Here is a 16,689-nt window from a genome sequence, read left to right on the forward strand (position 1 = left end):
AAGACAAGTAAACATAACTAAACAAATGAAAATAACAATCATTATGAGCTTAAGAAAAACAGGAAACGTTCGCCAAGATTTGTTTGAAAGTTTTTCAAAATGTGGGTTGTTTGTAAAGCTGTCAAAATACAAGTGGATGATGATTGATATGTTTGAAGGTATAATTTTTAGAAAATGATTTGGTGAGAAGAGAAGAGAATTTTAAATGTTCTCCAGTTAGTCATAATTTCTACTAGCAAATACAAAGTTAAACAGAAATGCAATTACCTTGCCTTCTAGCAAGGGTCTAAGGGTAATTGAGAAGCTGTTTCCATTAGCACATACCTGGAGAACAAAACTTGTTTTCACGCAGCCTTTGGAGGTAGGACTTGAGGGTTCAGGGAAGTGGAGATCTTTGTAAGGATGGGTGGGTTATTGGTCAGAACTGAGGCTCAGACTCTGAAAACTGAACTGTGAATCTCCACTTTCTCCAAGTTTCTAGGTGGATGACCAGTGTCTCAGGGCCACCAGCAGCCCCCTTCACTTGTAGGCAGGACCAGCTATATAAGGAGTAGGTGCAAAATGAAAATACAGGACCTCCTGTTAAAAAAATGAAGAATGTCAATACAGCAACAGCAGAATAGTAAACCGAGTGCACAGCCCTGCTCAGATCTGAGCCCTCTGCAACTGCATTGGTCACGTGCCCACGAGGCCAGCCCCGCTCGGTGGGCTGGAGAGAGAGCGCATCCCACCGGAGTTCCAGGGAGTGAACAAATACTAGGGCAGTGTTGGTGCTCATTCAAGTCCTGGCTCTATCACTCTGTAGCTGAGGGACCTCGTGCAGATAGATGAGGAAACACTAAGACCAGCTAATCAAGGCGCTTGAAGATAAGCATAGAATACAGAGACCAAAGGGTTCCAGAATGAGGAAGCAGTGAGAAAAAACAACGGCTGGAGACCTGCCACTCATGGGCATGTGCATGTGCACTTTAGCTGGTGTCCACTGAACACACGTGATGTTGGCCTCCCTTGGCTCCTCATAGCATGAATGAAGGGACAAATACTGAAAACTCTGGTGACACAGTTTTAGCAGGAGGTGTCAAGCACTGTGTGAGCCACATTCATCTTCTACTTTGTTGACAACTGTGTTCTACACAGAAACAAATAGATCAGTACTACCTTGGAAATAAAAAAAGCACATCTCATGATGGTTATCAGTAGTTCTCAACCAAGGAGATAATTAGAATCATTTACAGAAAAATTTTGAGCATATGAATGCCTGGATTTGACCCTCTGACATTCTAATTCAGTCAGTCTTTGATGGGGCTCATGTATGCGAATTTCTTTAAAGCCCCCCAAATGATTTTCAGTTGGAAATTACCACTGGCTTATGCTCTTTTTGCTTAGATTTCAACCTTACACTTTTAAATAATTCTCCCATGTACAGCTGGCTTTGACTTATTTATAAAGGGAACTCCTGTAGATTTCTGCTTCATTGTGTCACTGTTTATGCCATGGAAATTATGACAAACAAATTGTACCCAGTGACCCCAGTCCTGGTGAAAAAACACCTTTTTGGTAAAAATTAATTTATATATTTTTTTTATTAAAATGGGGCTCATGTATATATATATATATATATATACAGTTGCTCTTAAATTCAGGAGTATTTATGAATTACCCGATCTTGTCTAAAAAGTCACTTTCCTACTCATCAGAGCCATGTGGTGGGGATGGAGAGTGGTTCTGGGAATCTTCATTTTAACTAACTGCCCAGATGATTCTGATGTAAGCAAGACATGTCATATCTGAGAAATGTGAGTTTACCCCGTTTTGTCTGGAGATGACCTGCTAGGTGTCATCTTTGACCAGTTCTGTGATCCGACCTCTGGAGAGTTCTCATTGAGCAAGCACAGCAGAATAAATGCATCTGCCAAGCAACATAAAAATTCTACTTTTCATGTACTTGTCCTATTAGTTGGAAAATTGTCCCTTGTGTGCCTGGCTCAGTACCAGCCACCTTCACTTACTTGATCTTAGCTGATTCTTATAATAGCACGCTGAAGTAGGCGTTAGTGTCCTTAAGGTTCAGTGACCTAAGATGATGCACATTCTCTAAGAGAAAGAGTGACACCTAAGCTCTGGTTTTCCTGACCTGTTAAGTCTGTTTCTTCATCTTTAAATTGGAGATCATAAAAGTACCTACCGTATATGGCTGTTACATAGAATAGTTGAGATGGTGCTTGGCATATGGTAGGTACTCAACAAATATTAGTTATTAGAGAATAAAAGTCACCCATAAGTAAAATTACTTTCCCAAGCACTGCCAACCAAACTGTAGACTCTGTGAAAGAAAGGGACACTTCAGCTTGGAGACGAAGGCATTTCTAGGGGGCCGGGTGGGAGGGAGAGCTGGAACTTAGTCAAGATTGTACCTGAGCATCTGGATCTACAGGCCCACCCCTTGTCCCTGCCAAACCTAGATTTGGACAGAGTAGCATATTGAAACTGTGCAAAGACACACAAGTCTTAACTTTACACTCCTGATAATCTTCTTTGTCTTTGAAACTTGAGTTAACTGAGGAGCAAATACTTGTTCCTCTTATCTGAATTATTTGTCCAGGTGATCCTTGGGGTGATTAAAGCTGAGTATCAAGAATTCTGCCTCCTTGAGTTATGCCCGGTGAACAAGCCCACCTTCATTACTTACATGCAGAGAGTCTCCTCTTCTTTGTGCGAGGGAGCTCAAGATGGAAGACATCATCTGTGCTATAAGGGATCTGAGGTCTCAGGGAAGAGACAGAAAGAAAGAAGGGTAGCGACGCTTTGAGACTTCACCCCAAATACCAAGAATAGCAAGAACAAAATCTCTGGAGTTTTATGTAGATAGGCTGAGAAGTGGGAGGAGGGACTGTGCAGGGGGGACGGGTGGGAGAGAGCTGTCCATGCAGAGTCCCCACGTGCACTGCAGGTGACGCGTTCTGGTGGAGCACATTTGGCTGGAGGAGGAGGGATGGTGATGGTCTGGGCTGGGCTCCATTCCTGAGTTGTTCAAACACTGATGTAGGTGTTGTTCTGAAGACATTCTATAGATGTGCTCAAAATCCATCATCAGTTGACTTTGAGTAAGCGAGATGATCCTAAGTAATCTAGGTGGATCTGGTTCCATCTGTTGAAAGGTTTTAAGAGCAGAAATGAGCTTTTCCAGAGGAAGAAATTCCACCCGTGGATGTAGGTTCAGCCTGTGCCAGAGACTTCCAGTCTGTCCTTCCCCATGGCCTGCCCTTCCCCATGGTCTGTCCTTCCCCACAGCCCATCCTGGGGGTGTTGTACTTGCCCAGCAGGGCCCCTCCACCGCCAAAGCCAGTTCCTTGCAGTCAGTCTCTTAATATATGTCTTCTTTGGGTTCTGTTTCTCTGGTTGAACCCTGAAGGATACAGTAGGAATGGGAGGTACCTGAACTAGAGGGCGATCATGGCCTTGTGTTGTTTTAAGATGAGAGAAAGCACTCTTCGCTGAGATGTCACTCTTCAAGTTCAAGGAGAAGGGTGGGGCTGTTTTTCAGACAACAGAGTTGCTGATACAGCAGGGAGATCTGTAGTTTTTATTTTAACAAGTAAAGTCTCTTTTTTTTTAATGGTCTCTTTTTTTTTAATGTAGTAATCATCTATTATCTGCCATTTCCTTAAAGAAGGCGGCGGCGTACTTTAAGAGTTTTTTTTCTGAGCTTTGTTCTGTGGTTTTGTACTCAGAGGAGATTTAACAGTGTCCTTCCCCTCTCCTCCTTTTTTTTGTCATTAATTCCTCCAAAGGCTTTCAAATTGCCAATGAGTCAGTACACCTATCCCCAGATTAATCTAGTGAGTCATTGTAGCCAACAGGCTTGCTGCATGTTGTGAGTACTGGCAGATCTGGGTTTGAGCACCTCTGTTCAGTTTTACCCCCAAGCATTGTGAACTCCTTCACATAGGACTTCTCACTAGTTCCTTCTTCTTCTCTAATGAAATGGTAATAGGTGGCTGTTACATTAAAAATGACTTTACTTGTTAAAATAAAAACTTGGCAATTAGATGATAAAGCTCTCCTCCCTTTTTAAAAAAATTTTTACAGGTCCCAACGGTTGGAGCCACTGGTTCAGATTGTGAGTTAGCTAAGTTTTGTTCCAAAGGTCCCATCTGCAGAGTAAAAGACCTGAAGCCTCATAAGAAATCTCCCTTGAGAGTAGTCCTTTGATTTAATTAATCTCTTGAATTGAAACTTGTGCTGAGGAGCAATCGTCTTGGAGAACTTGCCTGTTAACAGAAAGAGCTAAACATTAACGTATCAGGTTTGAGTGGGTGTGACTTAATGGTCTCTTCCAGTTATTGGAAGTGGTCGCTTTTCCCCACTTGTTATTGGTGAAACATGGCACTATTGTGGTTTAAAGCTGTGTAAATCGAGTCTAGGAATACCCTGGCTCTGAAGGTAGGAATGAAATAATTTGCTCTCAACTTTTCAACACCAAAATAAGCATAAATGCTGTGTTTTCATCTGCCATAAATTCATAAAACTATTTAAGCTCTGAGATATTAATAAAGGTTCATGGGTGCTTTTTAACTGGTATTTTGATTTCTAGAAAAAATACTCAGGTGCCAGTGGAAATACTTCTGAGTTGGGAAGAATGCTGAGCTGGCTTTGGCTGTACCCCTGTCATTGATTAGCTATGGATTCTTGGTCAAATCACATGAGCCTTCTAAACTCCAGTTTCATCATTTTTTCAGTGAGGTCTTTGGACCCTCTCCAAGGCCTCTTTCAGCTCTAAAATTCTTTGTCTTTGACCTCTGACATCAAGATTTTTTTCTCTAAGTAAGCAGGAGATGGCAGTATGAAGTAGACATTTTTTCTTCTAGTTTTATTGAGATATAATTGACATACAGCACTGTATACATTTAAGGTGTACAGCATAATGATTTGTCTTACCTGCATCCTGAAACAATGACCACAGTAAGTTGAATGAACACTCACAATCTCATATAGATACATTAAAGAGATAGAAAAAAAATTTTCTTTCCTTTTGATGAGAACACTTAGGATTTACTCCCATAACAACTTTCATTTATAACATACAGCAGTGTTAGTTATATTTATCAAGTTGTATATTACCTGCCTAGTATTTATCTTATAACTGGAAGTTTGTACCTTTTGACTATCTCTAATTCTTCCTCCTTACTCATCCTGCCAGACTCTGGTGACCACCAATTTGATCTCTTTTTCTTTGAGCTTGTTTGTTGGCTTGTTTGTTGGTTTTGAGATATAACTGATTCACAACACTATGTTAGTTTCAGGACACAATGTAGTGATTTTATGCTTCTATACATTTTTAAATGATCATCACAATAAGATATTACATAATTATTGACTATATTTCCCACATGGTACATTTCATACCTGTGACTCATTTATTTTGTAACTGGAAGTTTGTACCTGTTAATTTCCCTTATCTATTTCTGTCCTCCCTCCCTTCCCCCTCTCCTCTGGCAGCCATCTCTTTGTTCTATGTATCTATGACTCTTTTTGTGTTTAGATATGTTTGCTCATTTGTTTTGCTTTTTAGATTCCACATGTATGTGAAATTGTGCAGTATTTGTCTTTCTCTGTCTGACTTATTTCACTTAGCACCATACACTCTAGGTCCATCTTTGCTGTTGTAAATAACAAGATTTCATTATTTTCTATGACTGAGTAATATTCCATTGCATGGATATACCACATCTTCTTCATCCATTCATCTATTGATGGGTACTTAGATTGGTTTCATATCTTGGCTATTATAAATGATGCTGCAATGAACATAGGAGTTCATGTATCTTTTTGAGTTCGTGTTTTCATTTTCTTTGGATAAATACCCAGGAGTGGAATTGCTGGATCATATGGTAGTTCTATTTTTAAGTTTTTGAGAAATCTCCATATTGTTTTCCATAGTGGCTGCACCAATGTACATTCCCACTAACAGCACATGAGGGCCCCCTTTTCTCTGCTTCCTCACTCACCAACATTTGTTATTTGTCATCTCTTCGATAATAGCCATTCTGACAGGTGTGAGGTGAGAATTTTTTAAAAACCGTTTTCAATTTGCTGTTTACATGTGTCAAAGAATTTCTGCTCATTTCTCCCTTCAGCTTAATTTTTTTCAAAGAATCATGTATTAGGCAAAATGATTTCTCAATTTAAATTGATAATAATACTGTATTTTTACAAAGTCCTGGTTTTGGTTGTACATCCTATGAAAATTGTTACTTTCATCCCACCACTAGCTCTGGGTTTCCTTGCAGAGTTAACATGCAGTAAGGAGCATAAATTTAAAGTCCTACTTTGAGGATGAAACTTGAAACTTTTCAAACATGCCAGTAGTAATCTCTATTTCAATTCCATGTGCCTGTTTAATTTGTAAACACCGACTCTCAATGTCAATACAATTTGGTAAACAACAGAGAAGGGTTATGCCTTTATAATGTCATACATCCATTTATGAAATACTACTCTTAAAATCATGTCTATTTTTGAAGTAACCAAGTGTTTCTCATTGGGTACAGAGACAACTCAACTATCGGGTGATAATTTTGGTTTTTCAGATGGATTTTCCTCCTAATACATTGGCACAGAATATTCCCCTCTCTTTGTCATATAAATATATCAGTCATCTCTTCTGTAGTGGCTCACACTAGGAGGCCTGAAATGACAGGGGCCAGTTCATGACCAGGGAGAAATGTGGGAAGGCCATAGGCACTGAAAGCAGGTGGTGTCTCAGTGGTCATAACCTGCTCTTAAATGTGTGCTTAAGAGACTCTGGTATCCGTAAGACTGTTGATCTTGGCATCATTGGGTCCTGGCTCTACCACTTACTAACGATGAGACTGTGAGCAGATAACACCATCTCTCCATTTCAGGTTACTTAAAACATTTTTATCAAAGTAAAAGATATATACAGAAAAGCATATATCTCATGAGAGTAGAGCTCAGTGAATTTTTTACAAAGCAGACACACCCATGTAATGAGCACAGTCATGTCCAGAAGCAGGACATTAGCAGTACCTGGAAGCGGGGCTATGTTCCTTCTGGTTAGAGCTCCCTACCCCCACCAGAGATCACCACTATCCTGACTTCTGACTGTGGATGAATTTTGCCTGTTTTTGTACTTCTTATGATTGGAATTACACCATGTGTACATTTTTCGTGTTGTGTCTTTCACTCTACATGTTTGTGAAATCCATCCATGTAGCCATGTGTAGCTGCAGCTCATTTATTCTCATGGCCGTTTGATAGCCCATTGTCAGAACACACCACAGTCTGCTTGTACCTGCTACTGCTGATGAGCATCCAGGTTTGTGGGTGCTGGCCACTCTGAGTAGTTCTGCTCTGACCGTTTGTGTACACAACTTTCGGTGTAGAGACACATGAAAGTGGAACTTCCGGGCGGGACAGTGTTACGTTGCACTTCAGGAGACCTTACCAGCAGTTGATGAGAGTTCAGATTGCTCCACATCCTTGTTAACACTGTGTCTGTATTTAGCCATCCTGGTGAGTGTGCTTTTTAAATATTGGGGATCATCATTTGTACCTTGAAAGGTTGTTGTGAACTCAGTGAAGATGTTTCTCATTGCTTTCAAATGTTGAGCTCTTTCTTCTACTGTGGCCTTGGACAACTTCTCTGAGCTTCAGTTTCCTTTATTAAAGAATTTCACTATCACTTACATCCTATTACATGAGCAGTTGCCCACTTCTGCGTAGAACCGGTCCAGGTAATGGTCACTTCTACCTGTCAGTCAACAGTACACTTCCTTCCCAAATTCCATGTTACATGTGATATGTGGGACAGTGGTTCTGATAAACTCCTGCCTGGGCAGGTAGAGTGGAGGTATGGGCCCCATCTGCCAGAATATTCTCGAGGAAGGGAGTAACCACTTCACCCCCCACTTCATTCCCCTGTAGGGTTGCTATTGATTGCATTTAGTCAATCACCAGGTTTATTTTTGTCATCACTTATATGACTGGCCTTATGCTGGATAGGAGCTCAGGGTAGAAAAGATACATGGCATATCTGGGAGAAGAAAATCCTCAGAAGAATGTGATGGTTAAGGTGGCGGGCTCAGGAGTCAGACAGCCAGGGGTTTCACTTTGTTGCTGTTTTGATGATGGCTGCTGCTGTTCCTCTGTTGCTAAAGAACCGTCACTGATCAGCGCTGTGTCTGTGATCACTTGTCCTCGCAGTAACACCATGCAGTGGGTTCTATTATTATTACAGTTTTCACATGAGGAAACTAAGGCACAGAGAGATCAAATCAGTTGCCTGAGCTCAAACAGGCTAGCAAATAGCTGAGCTTGAATTTGAATGAGGTCTGATCCCAGAGCCCTGATTTCTTAACTCTGTGGCCTCACTTTCTTGAAACTTTAATTTCCTCATTTAAAAAAAAAATGAGACTGACAAAAGCATCTACCTGCCAGGAGTGCAGTAAGATTACAGTGAAGTGAGATTGTTTATGTGAAGTATCTCACAGGGTGTCCAACACATAAGAAATACACAGTAGTTTTATTATTATTGTTATTTTATGATGGAAAGAGTTATTTTAAACATACGATGGGATGGATAATAGGATTCTGGAAAGAAGATGACTGTTAAATAAGTGAAGGTTTCCTGTGTTACTTTAGGTCCTGTCTGCAGCCTGTGTGTCTCATCGTTTGGAGCAAGACCTGTGACAATCTTCAGTGGCTTCATGGTGGCCGGAGGCCTCATGTTGAGCAGTTTTGCCCCCAATATCTACTTTCTGTTTTTTTCCTATGGTATTGTAGTAGGTAAGAAACCTGGTCACCATAACTTTTCTAAGCTTCAAGAGTTAAATGTCATTTTGCCAGTATTAATGTTTATTATTCAGTTAATAGAAGAGTTAAATGTCATTTTGCCAGGATTAAAGTTTATTATTCAGTTAAAATGCTCAGGAATAATTCACTTTCAATGACCACTTCCCCCAAAATTGTTGCTTTCATAAAATGTCCATCCAGTGAATCAAAACATTTGAAAGGATGAATGTGTGTTAACAATGCACATTATGCTTTCTTGCAGGGCAGGGGAGGTTTTTCATCTCACCACTTGTCTCTCTAGGACAAAAAAGGAAAAGTGGAGGGGGCATGAAACTTAGATGTCAGTCTCTGACACCTGTCACTTGTCACTGATTTGGGAAGTGGTCCCTTTTCTGGTGGGCAGTTAAGCAGGGCTCTGTTGAACTGTTTGTGTTCTAAATATCCTGCTGTTCCACAGCATCTGTCCCCAGGGCACCAATCACAAAGTCATAGCAGAGGTAAAAGGTAGATTTTATAGCATATAACAATAACAATAATAATAACAATTTTTAAATGATAAGGCATAAGTGAAGAAAACTGAGCGGTGGGGATGATGGTGACGATCTTAGCTATAGGAGAGGAAAGAGTAGAGGTTCCGGGGCCCGAGAGCACTGATGGTTTATTGGGGATGCTTTTGTGACGTATTGTACTCATTGTATTCAGTGTTAAACATCAGCAGACTCAGTATTCCTAGGAGCTGTTGGTAGGGAGTCTTTAAAAGATTCCGGCTTTCAAGGTTTCTTCTTAATGTTTGCAAGACCTTAATTTTGTTGACTACCAATATTCCTCTTTTTCACATGGTTGTATTTCCCCAATTATAAATAACAGAAATAATAGCTACTTATATTTGAGGACTTGCTGTGTACGAGGTTCTGTGCCGTATGTGATCTCAGTTAGTCTTCACATGAACCCATTTTACAAAGAGAGAAAGTGAAGCTTAGTGAAGTGGAATTACTAACTAAAGCTGCAGAGCTGGAGACTTAAGGATGAATCCCTTCAGTTTGATACCAGATCCTGACCTCTTTGCCATGTTTGTAATTATTTTTAGTGCTTTTAGAACTCTTAAAGTTCATTCTAAATTTAACTATGTACCCAAATACTACTCAGATAGTAATCTAAATAAATAGGTCACTTGTTAGTTCTTTGAGAACAGGTTGTATGTTTGGTATTTTGTATAACCTAGTCCCTGTAGTGCTTAATATAGTTTAAAGCTGTGCATGTAAATATATTAATCTCTGGTGTAAAATTTGAAAGTACTCATTGAATAATAATCTTGCATTCTTCTCTAAAATCATAAAAATACAAATGTAGATATCTATGTTTGTGCATGAACATCAGATTATTCCTTTTAGGACAAACCCCTTTTTACATAGAAAATTGAGTCATCATGCCATTGCTATGACTTGGGCATTTTCCCCAAAGTTTTGGGCTAAGTATTTAAAATGTCATGGGGCTTTACTCTTTCCTCACGTGGTTTCAGGGTTAAGGTATAGCCTTCGTGAATACACATCCACAGTTGACACTGACTTAAGAATTGACAAAAAGTGAGTGCTACCATAGCATTTGCATTGCCTATGGATAAAAACAAATGTTTAAAAAGAACAAAATTAGTGTATATTGTCTAAAATTTTAGACACATTTGATTGTTTTGAAAGAATATCTAAATTGACACAACATTGTAAACTGACTATACTTCAGTTAAAAAAGATGTAAAAAATTAAATTAAATTTTTAAAAAGAATATCTAAAGCTATATAGAAAGAAAATGACAAAATTAACTAACCCCCATAACTAAATTTCAAAGTTTCCATAGCAATGGGGAGAGTTTTATCAACCTGTGAAACTGACTTTGACTTGGCTTATGTTGCTGGAACCTTTCAGTAGCTAAGCCTGTTCCCTGTCCCCCAGGAACTTCAGTCAGTTAGACAGGATTTGATGTTGGTTCTGATTTACTCTTCTGGCTGGTGGTGGTGGTGGTGGGCTTACAGCGCTTCCACTAGACTTTCCCCACTAAGGTAGCTTTTACTCCACTGGCCAAGGAACAATACAGAAGGTTATACCACCTACCATGCACTTGTGCTCCAAGTGAATATCAGCAACGGGGGAGATGGCTGTTAGGTGGGCCCATGGACTCAGTGGACCACTCTGGGCCAGACCTGGGCCATGATCCCATATAGTACCTGGGCCCCATAGGACCCCACTCTAAGGGGAGGCCGCTTGTAAATGCTTCAGGCCCCTAGTTAACAAGCCAGTTCATTCCCCATGTCCTACAGTGTTCAAAAGGCACCCCACTTTCCCTGGTGCATGACACCTAAATAAGTGACTGTAGCTGTTTCCGGGGAAATATTTGGAATATTATTATGTATATATCTGTCGCAGTGTCTGTTGCAATGTCCTTCCTTCTGGAATCTTGGCCTCTCCTTCAATTCATGAATTCTGGGTCAGAAAACAGGCCCAGGTCTGAAGACTATACGACCCTAATTTGGCAACAGTTTCTGAATTCCTGTGACAAGTAGGAAATTGTCAGCTCATACAGAGAGCCCTGGGCTTCCGGTCAGGAGACATAGGGCCTGTGAGCTGGAGCAAGGGCCTGGACCTCCATGAATGACTGTCCCCTTGTCTGTGAAGGCAGGCCAAGAAACTTGCCTCACTTAGGTCCTGCAAGGACTAAGTGAAGGCAAACAAAATAAAAATAAAAATAAAAATAAAAATAAAAATAAAAATAAAAATAAAAATAAAAATAAATAAAAGAGTTGAGTTGGATTTCAAGAATAAAAAGTCAATTTAATTTTAATTCCAGTAACAATTTTAAATTCTCCAATAACTTAAAATTTTAAAAACTATTTTAAGTTTTAATTTCAATAATTAAAAGAATCACTCACTGTAGTAATAATTGGGCCCCTGTGAGCAACTCTTTGCCAGCAGATTATTACTAACACAATATGGTTGATTTCTTTATGGTTTTATTTCATCAGTCGTCTCATAGTTTAAGGCTCATGGAATATTTGTGGGATAAATAATGAACAATGACATTTCCATTCTGTCATCATTTGAAGTAGAGTATCCAATTGAAAATGAAGTGACAGGAAGTTACTACATAGTCTAAACTCATTCTCCTTTCTGTATTATGAGTTCCTTAGAAAAAACAAGAAAGATTCAGTCTAAAAAGAATTGAAATGAATATATGTATGTATTTGCATGACTGAGACATTGTGCTGTACACCAGAGACTGACACATTGTAACTGAGTGAACTTCAATAAAACAAACACAAACCAAAACAAGAAAGATTCATTTCTACCAATAACATATATTGAGCACCAATTCTGTGCAGTATTCTAAGCATTTTCATTTGTCTGGAATGAACTAGATGGCCTCTTAAGATAGACAGTATGGCGTAGGAAGGGACCAGCGCTAACAGGCCAGCTCCAGGGTTGCACTGTGTGGATTAATCCTATCTTCCCCGCCTGCCAGCCAGCCGTGGACTGTGGACAAGCTACTTACCTTCTGTTTTCTCATTTTTTAAACTGAGCATAATAATAGCATCTGCCATATAGGATTTTGTGGATTGATGAGATAATGCAACAAATATTACCTAGCATAACCATTATTATCAGTTTTGTGACCTTGGAAAATTATTCAACCTCTCTGAGCTTCCATTTTTATTTCTTATAAAATGAGATTCCTATGACTTCACAGAGATACTGTGACTATTCATAAGATAATGTATACGGAGAGGCACACAGGTGTTTAATGCATAGTTGTTTCCTTCCCCTTAAATTCTTTTCTGATCTCTTAGTTCAAACCACAGCAACGGTTTTTTGCTACTGAAGAAGTTCTACTGAATCAGAAATATTTGTAGAACAGATGAAACACTATAGAAAAAGAAAGCTTTGTAGTATGTTTAATTATAATATAAAACACGAGAAGAATACTGAAGTATATTAATTGGCATAATTCTATTTTACCATTTTTAAAAAATACCATCTTGAAAATTGACGTTACCTTGTTCAATTTTTGTAGCTAAAATAAAATGGCAAGCTTTCAAGAGACTGTAAGTTGTCCTGCCAAACCTGGTGATTCAGGCTCCTATTTTCTCAGTAACTTTACTAAATCAGGAAAAAGAAAGTGTGGTGGGAGCCTGGGGTAGGGTGGGGAGAGGGGGGCACAGGAAATATGCCTTAATGAATTGCTCAAACTTCTTCCCAATTATTTCTCTTGCTTTTCTGAAAAGCACAACTCAAAACAATTTCTTGCATTCTCTTTTCTTCAGATTATGTTGTTATTTAGCTACCTGATTACTGTTTAACTAATAGTCTCTTCCTGATTTTAGGAAAATTCAATTTTCTCTTCTTCCATTTTCTCGGCAATATCTGCCTTGTCTGTGGAGCTTGGGGAGGGCGTAACCCATGTTCATAGAAATTCTGATTCTACTTGCATTATGGCAAATTAGATAAAGGTCATTTTCTGGATATTCACTTTAGCAGTTAGAGTTTTATAAGCGCCTTTTTGTTTGTTTTTAATGATTATGCCATTAAAGATAGTCTTTTGTCTCATAGGTGTTCAATTATAATAAGAAACTATCATTTTCTAACTAGTCTGAGGCTATAGCTACGTAATACCATGATACTCAGGTGAAAAGTAAAAAAAAGTATCAGTATAATAGCTATTTTTTGTACTTTATTATATTCCAAGCACAGGTACTAAAGTCTTTTACATTTTTAATGTCTCTTAATCTTTACAACTATCTCATGAGATTGTTTTAAAGATAAGGAAACTAAAGTCACACAGCCAATAAGCAGTAGTGCTGGGATTTGAATCTGTGCCTGCTGGGTCCCAAGGCTGTGCTCTTGATCTGTCAATGTCATGCTCAGGGTACTCATGCGAAGGATGTAAAGTCTGTGCTTTTATAAAGCTAGTGTCAAAGCTTTATGCTTTTATAAACTGTGTCAATCCAAAAGCTAGCCAGCCGCTTAAACTTTTTAACTTTTTCCATGTAGATGTTAGAAACATAAACATTTGGATACTTTAAACTTATCTTTTTCAGCATCCAAAGTTATAGTCTCACAATTTCACTTCTAGAAGTAGATATTTCTGGAATACTCTGTGCAGTTATCTATCCTGACCTTTGGTCAAGATGATAGATCATACTGGCCCAGCTATTCTAAGAGGTGCTCAAATGCTTGTTTCAGAACACAGGGAAGGGGAATTCTCCTAAATGACCAAGAGGCAGGTCCCCACACAGAGTGACCAACTGTCCTGCTTTGCCCAGGACTAAGGGGTTTTCCTTAGTGGCCAAACTGAGAATGTCCTTGGCATTATCTCTGACCCCCATTTCAGACATACAGTCTGATACTGTAACTCTACCCTCATCGCTTTTTGTTTTGTTTGGTTTTTTTTGTGGGGGGGGTAGGTAATTAGGCTTATTTATTTATTTTTTAAGGGAGGTACTGGGGATTGAACCCAGGACCTCATGCATACTAGGCACGCACTCTACCACTGATCTATACACTTCCTTCCCCCTCATCACTTTTTAAGATTGCCATATTAGAATGCACTAAAATACTTCCTTTTCATAAAATAATACTGCAGGGAGAGATTTTCATAAGTAAATGTATTTAGTTGAAGGTAAAAAGTTTAAAAGTTACTGTTTTAACTTTTCTGGCATTGGCATTTAGTAATCAGAAATGTCTTTTTTTCTTGTCTTTGTTGCCTAACAAACATGACAGAGCCCTGACAACCAAATCACAGAGAAGTAAATGTATTCTCTTTCCGAAGGCTTTCTGAAACAGACTTTTAGTTTAGGGTGACATTTTTTGGCTTCACAAAATTGATTATTCAGAAACAGGTCTTATTTCATTAAGGTATCTTATATGTAATAATGATAAATGTCTAAATCAATCCAACCCAGGTCTTAGTTAATAAGATAGTATCTTTTCCCTTAAATCATACAAAAGGGTGCTATATTTTAAAAGGTTTATTTAAAATGCAATTATTTTAATATGTCTCATTTAAGAAGACTTTTTATGCAGTCACAGATGATCATATGAGTCCTGAATTGCCTTAAGTGCTGATTTCCTAAAATATTTATGCCATGTGTTTATTAAGCCGACGTGTTCTTTCTAATCATAGTCCAGGTGGCAATTGAAAGTAATAAAAATGATCTTAATAATTCACCTAACGGGTCATGGTTAAAATTTAGTTCCTAGACGATGACTTTTGTGTCGTTTATAGAGTGATCCTCAAGAACAGATGATGTTGCAAAAAAAAGGCAACACTTTAGAAGGAATGTTAGTTGAAATGAAAGGAAGTGAGTTAGTTAGAAAAGTTATGAGTTGGAAGCCAGAGAAAAATTTTATGAAAAACAAACTGGGGTTATTAGGTACTTCATAGGGAGAAAAAGATTAAGCTAACAACCAAAAGCCCTAAATATTGCCCTGAGTTCTGAAGACAGGGATATTTAGTTGTAATGTATTTTTTTAATTGTAAAAGAATTTCAAATTTACAGGCAAGTAGAGAATAGTATAGCAAGCAACCATATGGTTACCACTTACATTTAAATATTGTTGATATTTTATTGTATTTGCTTCCTCTTTTTATTTATTTTTTTGTGTGTGAAGGTATTTTAAAATAAAGACATGACATTTTACCCTAAATAAAGTAGTTTGCATCTCTAACACATAAAAACTTGCAAATATACATTGTACTATGAAGGGATGATCTGAGAGCCCCAGAAGACCTGCCCAAAGGCCTTTGTTTGGCACACTGGGGTGTGCAAGGCACAGAGTCTAGCAATAATCTCTTGGGATGACAAAGGTGATTTTATGAAATTGTTTAGGGGACTTGGAGGAGGAAGAAGATGAGCTGAGGGAAAGGACTTGGAAGAGAGATAGAGATTTATTGGGCAGGTTTGATTAAATTTTACTATTTGGTATGTAATTCAACCATTTTCTCTATCTTCCCATAAGGTCTTAATTTAAATTTGCACTATTCATTCATGGTCTAGAAATTGGATTATTTTTTGACTTGACTTTGACCTTAAGGTGGGTGTACAGTGAAAATCGAGGCTGCCAATGTGTCCATGGGAGGGATCTAGAAGCCCATATGTTGAAGAGTGTAAGACGATCACAAACAGTGTCCTATTAGAGTTATTTGATGACTCATTTTTTTTTTTGCATTGAAGTAATAGAGTCTGTCTTAATTTATGCAATGTCTTCTTATCTTTAGGTCTCGGATGTGGTTTATTATATACTGCAACAGTGACCATCACATGCCAGTATTTTGACAGCCGCCGCGGCCTTGCACTTGGCCTAATTTCAACAGGTACGTTTCCAATATTAAGTATAGCCTTGCCACTATTGTCTTTTAATCAAAGTTAAAAATAACCAAGACACAGATACGTTTAACCAACCACTCCCCAGCCAACACTCAGCATTTTTTTTACTCTAGTCCTAGAAGGAAATTTTATTTTCCACTGTAAATATGGATATAGCATTAAAAAAAATACCCTAAGATATATATATATATATATAGAGAGAGAGAGAGAGAGAGACAGACAGACAGACAGACAGACAGACACACACACACACATATGAAAAATCTGGGGCATTAGATATTCAATATAATATAGAAAAAGGAAGCTAATGAGTCCAGTAAATTGAGAGTCACATGCTGGCAAGAGCCTTGTTAAAAGAAGCAAAGAGCTCTTAAGGAAAGCACCTTGTCCCTGGAAAGATAGGAGGAATGGAAGGAAAATGAAGACCTTTCAGACAATTGTCAGAAAGAATGATGCCGACACCACATCCACCTCCATTTATTGTGGAACTTACAGTTTTTTTA

General features: G+C 38.5%; 1 protein-coding gene across 3 annotated transcripts in view; it reads left to right on the plus strand.

The window, feature by feature from the left end:
• Positions 1-16,689, plus strand: part of SLC16A9 (solute carrier family 16 member 9) — a 45,799-nt gene that overhangs the window by 21,608 nt on the left and 7,502 nt on the right. For all 3 annotated transcript variants that reach the window (XM_015243383.3, XM_031682491.2, XM_015243384.3), the window contains exons 3-4: positions 8,665-8,808; positions 16,078-16,173. In XM_015243383.3, the coding sequence (XP_015098869.2) occupies positions 8,665-8,808; positions 16,078-16,173 (240 nt within the window). The remainder of the gene's footprint in view (positions 1-8,664; positions 8,809-16,077; positions 16,174-16,689) is intronic.

The sequence above is a fragment of the Vicugna pacos genome, chromosome 11 (assembly GCF_048564905.1).
Source record: "Vicugna pacos chromosome 11, VicPac4, whole genome shotgun sequence".
Classification (NCBI taxonomy): Eukaryota; Metazoa; Chordata; class Mammalia; order Artiodactyla; family Camelidae; genus Vicugna; species Vicugna pacos.